The sequence below is a fragment of the Tursiops truncatus genome, chromosome 2 (assembly GCF_011762595.2).
Source record: "Tursiops truncatus isolate mTurTru1 chromosome 2, mTurTru1.mat.Y, whole genome shotgun sequence".
NCBI lineage: Eukaryota > Metazoa > Chordata > Mammalia > Artiodactyla > Delphinidae > Tursiops > Tursiops truncatus.
The window spans coordinates 166,315,875-166,329,574 of NC_047035.1; the positions used below are offsets into that span (position 1 = coordinate 166,315,875).

Here is a 13,700-nt window from a genome sequence, read left to right on the forward strand (position 1 = left end):
TGAAAAGAACAATCAAAAGTGTAGCTGAGCTGGGTGACGATGACATCTGTCACTCCAGTCATCGCCAGAGCTGATCTGCTCATCTGGCTGACCCGGCTGGTGTGTGCTCCTTCCCCAGCATCATTTCAAAACTGCACGATTGGCCAAAGGGGTCAAACTGCAGATCCATAAAAACTAGTCTTCCAGGGCACACCCGTGAGAGCCTGTATGCCCATTGGTGTTACCAGTTGTGACTTTGTTAGTGGAATTTAAAGATGGATAAGGAAACTAAAAGAAAACCATTGATGATATTTCTGTTTAACAAAGGATTTCTGAACTACCCCAGTGGCTCCCGAACCACCTTACAAGACGGAGCTTGATATTTACCAGAGAATATTTAACCAAAGTGAAAGCAAATAAAGCTGTTGGTTTACAGCAGTACAGCTGAATCGCAAGGATAAACGTTTAACAGGGAGCAGCAAGAGTTGTTTCTTTTTTCAGTGTGTAGAACTGAAATACAAGTGAAGCTGTACTAACCACCCCTGAGGTATTTGTGACCTTTGACAACACAGAAAGAAAATATTTGTAGTCTGAAACTGTGTCTCTCCAGTAGGATGGAGTAAATGAAAAATATAATCTGGTTAACAAGCTGTACTTTTCACAAGAGGACAAAAATCTTATTGGAAGGATTCTGACTTTGCCTTCTCCAAGTCTCACAGAAATTAAATATTTAATAAAGTAACATTGGAAATTAATTCTGTAAAATGAAGGCAAAAGGAAAATGTAAAAAGTGTAAAAGTATCTTGAAAGATAGGGTAATGATAAAGATTGGACAGTTTCCTTTGACAAATAATTATTTATTCATTCATTTATTCATCCTGCACATATTTATTGAGTACCTACTATGTCCCAGCTACTCTTTTAGGTGCTTAGGCTACATTAATGACCAAAAGAGACATGTATCAGTAAGAAGATGTAAAATATTTTCACAATTGATGATTCTTTTTATTTTCATTCACAGAATACACCTTAAAAATAGTTTTTCTTAATCATTCATTACAACCTTAATAGCTTTTACAGTGTTTAACTCATGAAAAAGAGCTTTTATAAACTAATTTTTGCACCTGAATTAACTCTGCATGATTTGTGTAATTTCAAAACCCTCGTGGAAATGATCTTTTTTGTTTATAATTTTTTGTTAACTCTTCCATCAGAATGTGTGTTCCATGTGAGCAGGGACTTTATCTGTTGTCTTCATAGCTTTATCCCAACTCCTAACAGTGCCTGAAACATATTAGATGCTCCAGAAATTTAAGTATTTGTTGAATGAATGAATGCAGTAGTGGATGTTGAAACGTACAATTTAAGGCTCTACCTAGTGTGTGTGTGTGTGTGTGTGTGTGTGTGTGTGTGTGTGTGTGTGTGTGTGTGTGTGTTTAGGGTGGGAGAATCAGAGCAGGAATGGAGATATCATATTAATAACTGGGTTCATTGAGTTTTTGTGAACACATCACAAACTTGTTTACCTCACTTTTCACAATTCAACTGCTTTTCTCACTCTTACACCCTATGATCTTATATGTGGTCAATTGTGTAGTTTTAAAAATATTAAGTATTCTTGATGCAACTAATCATGCCACTTGAGGGAGTATAAATGTGAGTCCTTCACTCATGCTACTTTGCCGTGACAGCTGTAACTGCCTTTTTAAAATTTTTTTTGGCCCCATTGTCTCTATTATGTTTAAGACCCAACGAAGTGACAGCAATGCTGACAGTGCTTTCTAGAGCAGTCTATTGTGATGGCTGTGTCCAGCAGTCATTGGTGATACAGAAATACAGATACGGGAGAAATGTAAAGAGGCAGTCCCCATGACCAGGGGACTTCTCCGGTTAAACTGACCTCGTGGAGAGCAGCGCCGAACTCCGAAGCAGCGGGAGATGGGAGGGGAGTGTGCTGACACCGACATATGCCAGACACCATGTGCCTTTTCACCACGTTCCTCCAGCACCCGACTGAGCACCAGCTCTGTTACCTGTCAAATCAGCCTGAGCACTGCAGTGACACAGGGAGGACAAACAAAGAAAGGAAGAGTTGTTTGCTGATATGGTGCCCATTTCCTGCTGAGATGCTACCATCAGGGTATACGTAGGACTTAATAATAAATACAGTGAAGTCCTTCAGAATCAGTGATGCTCATGAATCCTCCGTCAGCAAGACCTGGGCCCACATTTTCTCACTCCCTGCTTTGCTGAGTTCAGGGTCATGTGTTTACAGTTCATGCTTGAGGAGGGTAGAGGGGTCACCTCTGGGACAAAAAGAGAGTGAAGACAACAAAATATGAAATAAATAGAAATTAAATATATAATTCAATATAAATATTAAATATAAAATATAAAGTAAATGAGGATTAAACCTATGATCATAAAGGCAATAATAATTTATTAACCATAGCAGGCCCTGAATGAATCACTTTACATGTATTATTTCATTTAATCTCACAACATTTATCTGTTGTCTTCATAGCTTTATCCCAACTCCTAACAGTGCCTGAAATATATTAGATGCTCCAGAAATTTAAGTATTTGTTGAATGAATGAATGCAGTAGTGGATGTTGAAACGTACAGTTTAAGGCTCTACCTAGTGTGTGTGTGTGTGTGTGTGTGTGTGTGTGTGTGTGTGTGTGTGTGAAATAGCCATTATTATTTCCATTTTATTTCTGAAGAAGCAGAGTAAGTTCCTTGCCCAAGGCCACATGGCTAGTCAGTGGTAGGGCCACAGCTGGAATAATAGTAGCAATTATATATACGGCATTTCCATATGCCCATTTTAAATGAGAGTTTGACAAGAAATAATCCATTTTGCTTATCCTCACAAAATCTTTTGTTATTTGATCTGAGCATTCAGATTCTAGAGCCCAGCCTCTTAACTGGGTGTCAGTAATTCCGTGATCTAAACAAAGGAAGGGATTTGTATAGCTTCAGAAATAACTTTGGATCTTCTGTATAACCACCTCAGAATTCAGTTCAATGTAGGATAATTTATCAGTCAGCCCCTGTTCCTCACTGGCTTTATGGCCATTGTTGCTGCCTCCTTGGCCACTCCCCATATACCTTAGCCCCTCTACTCTTTAACTGGAGAGGAATCTAAATAAAGGAGCTATGCTCTAGAATAGGGCCAAAGCATCTTCTCAAGTCCCCTGATGAAGTCTTTATGAATGGTAAAACCTAGTTTCTCAAAGTCATGGAAAAGGACTTTTTTCTCTTCAGAATGAAGCAGACAGCCATACGCTACAATAGTATACCTATCAGTACACAGACTTCGGTTGACAGAGAATTCCAGGGTTGGAAGAAGCAACAGAGGTTATATGATTCAGCTTTTTAAATATTGTTAGTCTAGGTAAGATTATTAGCTTCCAGCATTTTTTGGTGATAACATGTCGTTTTTAGGAAATGGTGATAGTGATCAATTTATCTTCCCAAATTAAGAGACAAGCCTAAAACTTGTGTGTTCAATACAAGGTTGCTATCTTAGTATCTCATGGTATCTCATATTCAGTATTCTTTTGAGTTTCAAGAGTTCTTGATATATTAGACATATTAATTCTTGTCCATCATACATATTGCAAATATTTTTCCCATTTTCTCTTTTACTTGTATTTTATTATACTCATATTAAAATTGTATTGTCAAATCTCTTCCATTTTTTAATTCCTTTCTATCTTTTCATACTTACAAATTCCATCTGTATGCCATTACTACACAGCCGTTCTTTTGCATCTTCTCCTAGAACTTTTATGATGACATTTTAAATCTATGTTTGTTAATCCATCTGGAATTAATTTTTACATAAAGTACATGATTCCCAAAATTTTAACCAGCTGTTCCAGCACAATTTCTTGAAGTTTTTTCTTTCTCTACTAATTTGAAATGCCACATTTATCATCTAATATGTTCTTAGAATAGATGACCCTGAATTGCATTTGCTACTTGAAGTTTAACTTTTCTTGGCTTTCTCTACCTAGTGATAATGTTTATCTCTACAATATAGTAAAATGATTTTTTTTCTTTACTGAAACATGCTACTCCACCGTATTGTTTCCACACTCTGCCCTTTGATTAAAATATTGCGTTGGCTTCCCGTAGTGCCTGGAGTCCAGCCTCACCACGGACCACTGCCCCTCCTGCTGTTTCAGCTGCCGGGCTCGTGCCTGAGTCCAGGCTCCTTGACACCATCCACTCCTTGTCATTCTCCAGGAACAGTCTTTGGATGCCAAATGGACCCATAAAAACAGATGGAAAATTCAGGGCTTCACTTAAATTAAATACATAATTGGATATCTTTATTTTCTTAAAAATCATATGTCATATGAGTTTCTTTGGAAATAAGGGGATACGAAAGATGATTCTTGTCGAGTTCAGCAAATGTGGAAACCAACTATGGGCAAATCCTGTGCCAGAAATTGTGGGAGATATGCATTCACTCATTCATTCAACTAATATTTATTGAGGACCTACTGTGTTCTCAATCATCTCCTTGTTCCAAGGACACAATGGGAAACTAAAGACACATAGTCTTGTGTATGTTGGAGCTTGTATTGTAGTAAGGGATTCAAATATTAGCTAAATTATCTACACAAATAAGTGCATAATTATACATTTTTGTAAATGCTATAAAAATTATTATGGAAACATCTAAGAATTGCAAGTAGGAGTAAATCACTGTTCATATTATTAGTTACAAGTCCTTAATCAGATATATTATTTGCAGATGTTTTCTGCCAGCCTGTGACTTCACTTTTTATTCTCTTAACAGTGTCTTTTTTTTTTTTTACTTTATAAATTATTTATTTATTTATTTATTTATGGCTGTGTTGGGTCTTCATTGCTGGATGTGGGCTTTCTCTAGTTGCGGTGAGGAGGGCTACTCTTCGTTGTGGTGCATGGCCTTCTCATTGCGGTGGCTTCTCGTTGCAGAGCTGGGGCTCTAGGCACGTGGGCTTCAGTAGTTGTGGCCCGTGGGCTCAGTAGTTGTGGCTCACGAACTCTAGAGCGCAGGCTCAGTAGTTGTGGTGCACGCACTTAGTTGCTCCATGGCATGTGGGATCTTCCCAGACCAGGGCTCAAACCTGTGTTCCCTGCATTGGCAGGCAGATTCTTAACCACTGCGCCAGCAGGGAAGTCCCAACAGTGTCTCTCACAGAACAGAAGTTTTTCTTTTTTAAATATTTTTGGCTGCATTGGGTCTTCATTGCTGTGCGCAGGCTTTCTCTAGTTGTGCCGAGCAGGGGCTAATCCTCGTTGGCAGTGCGCGGGCTTCTCACTGTGGTGTCTTCTCTTGCTGCGGAGCATAGGCTGTAAGCGCGTGGGCTTCAGTAGTTGTGGTGCGCAGGCTCTAGAGCACAGGCTCAGTAGTTGTGGCACATGGGCTTAGTTGCTCCACGGCATGTGGGATCTTCCTGGACCAGGGCTCGAACCCGTGTCCCCTGCATTGGCAGGCGGATTCTTAACCACTGCACCACCAGGGAAGCCCAGGAGTTTTTCATTTTAATGAAGTCTACCTTATCACGTTTTTCTTTCATGGATGATGTTTTGGGTATTGTGTCCATACACTCATTTCTACACCCAAGATTATCTAGCTTTTTTCTCCTATATTTTCTTCTAGAAGTTTTATAGTTTTGTATTTTACACTTAGACCTATGACTTATCTATTTATTTATTTTAACATCTTTATTGGATTGCTTTACAATGGTGTGTTAGTTTCTGCTGTATAACAAAGTGAATCACCTATACATATACATATATCCCCATAGCTCTTCCCTCTTGCATCTCACTCCCTCCCACCCTCCCTATCCCACCCCTCTAGGTGGTCACAAAGCACGGAGCTGATCTCCCTGTGCTACGTGGCTGCTTCCCACTAGCTATCTGTTTTACATTTGGTAGTGTATATATGCTATGACTTACTTTAACTTAATTTTTGTGAAAATTTTGTAAGTTTAGTGTCTAGATTCTTTATTTTTTTTCTTCTGCATGTGGATGTCCAACCATCCCAGCACCATCCTGAGGAACTTTACAGTCTAGTAAAGGGAGTAAGACCTGTACACAAGTGGTTGACTGAAATGACTTAACTCAGATGTTTGTCCAGAAGGATGTACAGAATTATGCTGAGGGTTTAAAACAGGTGGCATTTGAGGTAGACTGTGAAAAGTTTCATCACACAGATGGGACTGAGGAGGAAATTAAAAGACAAAGGACAAATCTTACTTATTTTTAAAATCTCACTCTGAGTGCAGTGTTGAGAAGGATATCAGAGGCAAAGGTGGCAGCAGGGAGGCTGCTGTGGTGTGAGATGAACTGTAGTGGAGGTGATGGTGTTGAGAAAGGTTTGGTTCTGGATTGGATTTGATGAAAGAGCTGAGGGGATTTGTGCATGGGTTGCAGGAGGAGTATGAGAAAAAGTCAGGAGCCAGGGGTCAGGCTGACAAGCAGACGAATGGATCACCATGGGCTGAGATGACGGTCGTGGGCAGGAGCAGGTTTGGGACATATTAAGTCAGCCACCTTCACAGCCAAGTGAAGCGTCAAGTGAGCAGCTGGGTGCTTAGGTCTGGAGACGAGCAGAGCTGTCAGTGCACGAGTGGTATTTAAAGCGATGAAATCAGGAAGTACATGTTGATAGACAAGAAAATAGCTCTAAGGACCAAAGCTTGGGAGACTCAAAAATGTGACAGTAGGAAGATGAGGAGGGACCAGAAAAAGATACTGAGATGGAGATGCCAGTGAGGTAAGGAAGAGAATCAAGAGAAGGACATAAGACACCAAGACAAACGTGTTCAAGAAGAGTTTGTCAAGTGCTGCCAGTAGGTTAAGTAAAATGAGGACTTAGAACGGACCGTGGGACTCAGCAATGTGAAGAAGGTCACTGTTGTCCTTAATGGAAGCTGTTTCCGTGGAGTGTGATGACAGCCTGACTGACATGGGTTTTCTTAATGGGTGGAGTGCAATTGAAGAAGTTAAGTATAGATCATTCTTTTGAGGATTTTTGCTATAAAGCAAGGAAATGGAATGGTAGATGGAGGAAACAAACTCAAGGACAGGTGCTTTGTTTGTTTCTTTTGGGGAAGATGTTATAACAGTCGAGAGGGAGAAATGAGTGATACAGGAGAGAAAGAGGACCCAGCAGGAGTGACATCCTTGAGTAAGTGAGAGGACATGTAATCCAGCGCACAAAACGGGATTGGCCGTAGGTAGAGGGGGGACCATTATCAATAGTGACTTAATTCTCTAAGCAATGAGAAACGATTACAGTTTGGTGGGTAAGTGGTATGATTCTTATCATGCTTTGTAATCTGCGTATTCCTTCCCCTTTCACTAATGGACAGATTCAAATGCATAACAGTCTGCCCAAAAATAAACACTGAAAATGCAGTTATGCTCAGAATAGAGTGGATTTCATGTCCAGAAAAGTTGAAACAAACCCTTGTGTTTACCTCAGCAACTTCTCCGGACCTCATGTCAGATCAAGATCTTTACGCTGTTTTTGAAATTGCTGAAATGTTTCACTTTGAAAGTAAACTTCCTAGTACCTGAAATCAATTTTCTGCATACATTTTACCTCTTAAAAGTCCCCAGTGTGGCTTATTTTGTATTCCTCTTAAATTCTGCTGAATAATTTTTCAAATTATCATTCCTTGACTACCAGTGGGCTAACACTACCTCAGACAAAACTGGAAATCTAAAGAGTGAAAATCGCTCCAACTCACCACTTTGTAAGAGATTAAGTCACACATCGGAATTTAGAGGAAGCTTTAAAGAATATTATATATAAGGTAGTTCTTGATGGAAATAATGAGCTCTTTTGATCATCCATGAAGTAAGTTTAATGTGTTGCATTTTCCCAGTGAAGAGGAGAAGACAGATCAAATGCATGAGGCTGTTTTCTGGTAAATTGTTATCGTTGAATTTAGCAAATCAGCTTCACAGATGTTTTTCAGTTTCTTAGTATCTAAAGTTGACTTTTACTATGATTAGTAATAAGTTCTCAAATCAGAAAGGGTTTTCTTTTTTATTGCTCCTCAGGCATGAACGTCTTTACACCAAGAAAAGTAACTTCAACAGATCTTTAATTTCCAGCCTCAAGGATGTGAATGATTTAGCAACCCTAGAAGTTTTGGATGAGGTAAGAAACTCAGCTTAATTAAACTTAAACATTCTGTCTATTTAAAAAAATTGATAGAAGTGGTTTGAGGAGGAGGCTCTTTGAATAGCATCTGTAGGTTTCATGCTTTCTTCGTCTCTTAGCTTCCTGATCATCCCTCCTGTCTTCAGTTTTACTGTGTGTAACTCACGTTTGCAGATCTCTCCGGCCTGGTGTCAACATTTTCTTCTTTTTTATATTCGAATTACAAAAGTGCTAGTTCCCACAAACTTGAGTTGCTTAGGTCCAAGACCCCTTCTTCCCCTCAATTCTCCCCAGGAGTCTCAAAGGGGTGATTTGCTTCCTACATCACCATCTCAGTGGCAGGACCTAAAGCCTCGAAGTTACCTTGAGAGCCTGTCTGTTACCATGGTCAGTGGACCCCTCGTGGGATCACAGAGCCCACCTTTTTGGGAAATGAATTCTGCTTGAAACTTCTTATCCCAGTGACCTCAGAAATATTTCAGACATCTCTCATGAAGGTACCAGTCCAAGCCAGTAAATTATAGTCTCATCCTCTTTTTCCTCATCACCTTTTATTTCAGATAATCACATCATTAGAGAAATAATAAGGCTCCTTTTCAGTAAAAGGTTGGGATCACTACCCTGCCTGATCCACAGGCTTCCCCTTTTTTAATACTTCTGATACATTCCTGAGCATTTTGCTTAAAAATGTAGCAAATCAGGAGGCATATTCTGAACTGAAGTAGTCACTTGGGAAATTTGGGGTTGCATAAACAACGCAAGTACTTCCTCAGAATAATCTTTCTTGAGAACATCAAACATCTTATAATCAAATAGTGTTTGTAAGCCAGAGATTGCCAATACCTTTATGAATCTTTGTGTATCAGATTTTCCAATGGTGTGAAATCCTAAGCTTGTGGATTATAAAGAAGGCTTTACTAATCATATTGCTGACCTACGTATTAAACACTGGGTTGGTTTGTTTCTATTGTCTGTGTTTTATTTTTTTGTCTCTTTTTTGACCCAGGATCTTTTGTGTCATATACTATAAATGATGCTGTCTGGCACTGTTAAAATTGATTCCATGTATTCTTATGATTTACCAATTGTGGAAGTTACTTTTCTGTACTTTTTACTCTGCCTCAAAGCCAAACATTTAAGCAAGGGAACTCAGACATTCCACAGAGCCATTGAATAACCTTCATTTGGAATAAAATCATGTTCACTATATCTTCTCTTCCCTTTTCTAGTGTTCTTTCTCTTTACTTCAACTGCTGCATTTACTTACTTCCTTGAAAGCATTGTGTATATATAATCCCTGTAGCATATAATATATTCTGTGGAAAACACAGGTAACAATGACATCCCTCTACAGCTCTCGAAAGAAAAGAAAATACCCGTCAAGGGGAAGGATAGTTGCTGACCGGAGGTTACACTTCTTACTCTCAATAGATCTATTTCTTTCTGATCCTTCCTCCAGATTCCAAATGTTTTATTTCTTATCATTTACTTTTAAAATGATAATTGACCATCAGTCATTTTTAACAAAAAGAGATTACTTTTATTTCGTTATAGAATACAGTCTCAGAGCAACTTGAGAAGTGTTACTCCAGAGATCAGATTTACTTCTATGTGGGAGACATACTCATTGCTCTTAACCCTTTTCAGAGTCTGGGTCTTTATTCCGCAGAGGTATGTGGTGTGGCTTGTACACGTTTTCTTACTTTGTACAAAAACTTATACTCTTCAGGTATTTAAATTAATTTAATTTTATCTAATCCTTTGAATAAACAGTTAAATAATTATTGTTAAAACATAGAGATAGGAAAAAACAGAAGATGAATCGATCTGGATGCAGTTTGTGGTCTTTGTGTGAGATGTGTTAATTACTTCTTGTCATTGGTAATTGGTAACTGGTCCACACTACATATCATATCAATAAACAGATGCCTAAAAAGTATAGACTTAATGTCTACCTCTGAACCAAGTATAGGAGAGTCAAAAGTAAAATTACATTGTATATGTAGGTACTGTATACTTAATGGCTGTAAAACTCATCATTATGAGTTTAAAAATTCCTTCTGGTTAAATTTTTAATATCAGACAATATGTTTTATGAATATAAGCACATAATTATCCATTATTCACCCCTAATGTTTAAATTTAGAATAGTGTTCTGGAGTTAAGCTAGGCTGTTTTTCATTTTCAATTAGATCCATACTCTTCTAGCTATTTGTGTACTCTAGAATATTATGTTGTATTATAATAGTATATTACTCTAGAATAATACTGTGCTTAATATAATTTTTTGTGTGAAAAGTATGTAATTCTCTCAGTCTCTACCACTTTAAGATTTACAAGAATAATGACATATTTATGAACCTTGACCAAGTTTTAGAAGACTCGGCTTTAGCACAAATTCTGCTATCAGTTAACTATGTGATCTTGGGCAAAGCAAATGAGAAAGTGTATGTTAAATGATATGAAAGGAAAAAAGTAGTGATCGTATGTCATACATTATTATATCCAAGGAATAGTCAACAAAATGATACCTGATTGTCTTATTTATAAAGTATCTGCTTATTTAAGGAAATCTTAGTATTTTGAAACTTTAAGTTCTGCTTTGGAAGTGGTATGCACTTCCAAAAGAGTCTTCTTTTAAATACCACTGCCAAAGTGATGTCATATTATGTCATATCATTTTTCCCTGTTGTTTTATGTCAGACTTTTATTTTACATAATTGTCCATGATTTGTGCATGTATGTAATATGGATGTGATGTTTTGGTGGTATGAAGCTGTATTTTGATTCACCTTTTGCTTTAAAAATTAGCACTCTATCTGTAAATAAGTAGGGTTTAAACAAAAACAAAAGCCCTACAGCACATGTTCTTTTTAACCTTTAGCATTCCAAACTGTATATTGGAGCAAAGAGAACTGCCAATCCTCCTCACATTTTTGCCATGGCTGACTTAGGATACCAGTCTATGGTAACATATAATTCAGATCAGGTAAGGAGAGTCTCACATTTTTAGAAATTCTCCTCTTAGTTTCTCGTGTGTCAGCTGAATTTTGTGAGGATGAAGTCTTCTTACAGTTTCCTTTTCTCACCGTGCAGTGCATTGTTATTTCTGGGGAAAGTGGTGCTGGAAAGACTGAAAGTGCTCATCTCTTAGTTCAGCAGCTGACAGTGCTTGGAAAGGTATAATTTAATTTTTCTCTGTCCTAACAGAAATATTTGTTATACTTCAGAATTTAATTTAACTGATTAGGTTAATATTTACGAATTTCCACATTTAATAATGCACAGAAATTATAACACACTTGTTGTCCTTTGTGAGTTTAAAATATAACAATATAAAGAGCATATGTTTTGTTTTAAGCAAATTCTAACTTTTCTCACTCTTAGTAGGCAAGGCTTTATAGAGGTGATTTTCTCTCTTTTTTGCCCTAACGTATTCTCTGAATGCTTTCCTTACTTCTTCTTCCTTTGTTACCAGCAAGATGAAGGGGAGTCAATATACAAAAATCAATTATATTTATATATTATATACATACTAACAATGATCAGTTTAAACTTAAATGTATTATTTATATTAGCACCATAAAACATGAACTATTGAAATCTAGATCTTACAAAACATGTAAAAGATTTGTATGCTGAAAAATAGAAAAAGTTGATAAAAGAAATCAAAGAAGACCTGAATAATAGGAGAGATATGACATGTTCATGGATTAAAAGACTCAAGATTATTAAGATGTCAATTCCCCACAGATTGATCTGTAGATTCAATGTAGTTTACAGTAAAAATCCCAGCACGATTTTATTTTTTAGAAATTGACAAACTGAATCAAAAATGTATATGGAAAGGCAAAGGAACTATAATAATCAGTTTTGAAAAAGAACAAAATTGGAGGATTAATAAATGCTACCTGATTTCAGACTCACTGTAAAAGCTGTGATAGTCAAGACAGTGTGTTATTAAAGAAAAGATGGTATACAGATCAATGGAATAGAATAAAGAATCTGCACATATATGATTTATTGATTTTCAGCAAAGGTGCAAGGTCAATTAATGATAGTCTTTTAACAAATGGTGCTGGAATATGCACATACAAAAGGATTGAACCTTACTCTAGACCGCACATGCTATAAAAAATTAACTTAAATGGATCATAGACCTACAGATTAAACCAAAAGCTATAAAATTTCTCGAAGAAAATTAAGTCAGTCAACTTTGTTTTTTGTCATTTTGGGTCAGGCAAAGAGCTGTTAGATGCAACATAAAAAGCATAATCCATAAAGGGAAAAGTTTGATTTCACCAAAATTAAGAACATTCTGTTCTCTGAATGATACTGTTAAGAAAATGAAAAGACAAGCTACAGACTCAGAGACACTCTAATAAAAGACTTGTATCCAGAAGATATATTTTTAAAAACTCTTAAAATTCCATAATAAGAAATCAAATAACAATTTAAAAATGAACAAAAAAATTGACTCGCCATTTCAGCAAAGATGATATGTAAATGGCAAAAAAAGCAAATGAAAATATGATGTTCAACACCAGTAGTCATTACGGAAATGCAAATTAAAACCACAGTGAGACACCATTACATAGCCATTAAAATGGCTAAATTTTTTTTTTTAAACCTGACAATGCTAAGTGCTGGCAAGAACATAGAGGAACTGAATGAAACTCGTGTATTGCTGATGAGAATGCAAAATGGTACAGCCACTTTGGAAAACAGCTCAGGAGTTTCTTAGAAAGTCTAACCATACTTATCATACAACCCAGCAATCCTACTCCTAGGTATTTGTTCAAATGAAATGAAAACCCATGTTCATACAAAAAAGCTACAGACAGATAAGTTATAGGAGCTTTGTTCATCATCTCCAGGGAGTGGAAACAACAGAACTAGGAAATGAATAAACAAACTATGGTACATCCATGCCATGGAATATTACTCAGCAATAAAAAAGAATGAACACTGATACAAGCAATGAAGCTCACTGGAAAAGATTTGGATAAATCTCAAATGCTTTAGGCCAAGTCAGAGAAGCAGATTAAGAAGACTACATGTAGGGTTCACTTGCTGTGTCATTCTTGCAGATGTAAAACCGTAGGCACAAAACCAAATCAGGGACGTTCAGCAGCTGAGAGTGGAGGGAAGGGTTGCAAAGAGTAATGAGACAATTTGGGGGGTGATGGGATTGTTCTGTATGTGGACTATAGTGGGAGATTTATGGTCACATATGTTTGTAAAAACTTTCAGAACTATATAAAGGGTGAATCTCTATGTAATTTTACCTTAATTTTTAAAAATGGGATGTTGAGGATAGAGACTTGGTTTGATTTTCCAAGTAGAGTCCTTGAAATAAGATAAATCAAGAATAATGTGTTCTCATTAGGCTAATGGCTAAAAAAGAAAAATCATTGTGTATGACTTATCCCTGCGAAAATGTTTATAGTGATTTGCATAGTTAGAAGTAGAGTCATCTTAAAATTTTTGCCGTCACAGTGATTATAGGAATCTTGTGCTACAAAGCACTGTGGGTACAAG

The 13,700-nt window shown here is 37.0% G+C and overlaps 1 protein-coding gene across 1 annotated transcript in view; it reads left to right on the forward strand.

Annotated features, from left to right (window-relative positions):
- MYO3A (myosin IIIA) overlaps nucleotides 1–13,700 on the forward strand; it is a 178,029-nt gene that overhangs the window by 71,578 nt on the left and 92,751 nt on the right. The window contains exons 10-13 of the mRNA XM_019933176.3: nucleotides 8,057–8,156; nucleotides 9,714–9,830; nucleotides 11,044–11,148; nucleotides 11,256–11,339. Of these exons, the coding sequence (XP_019788735.2) occupies nucleotides 8,057–8,156; nucleotides 9,714–9,830; nucleotides 11,044–11,148; nucleotides 11,256–11,339 (406 nt within the window). The remainder of the gene's footprint in view (nucleotides 1–8,056; nucleotides 8,157–9,713; nucleotides 9,831–11,043; nucleotides 11,149–11,255; nucleotides 11,340–13,700) is intronic.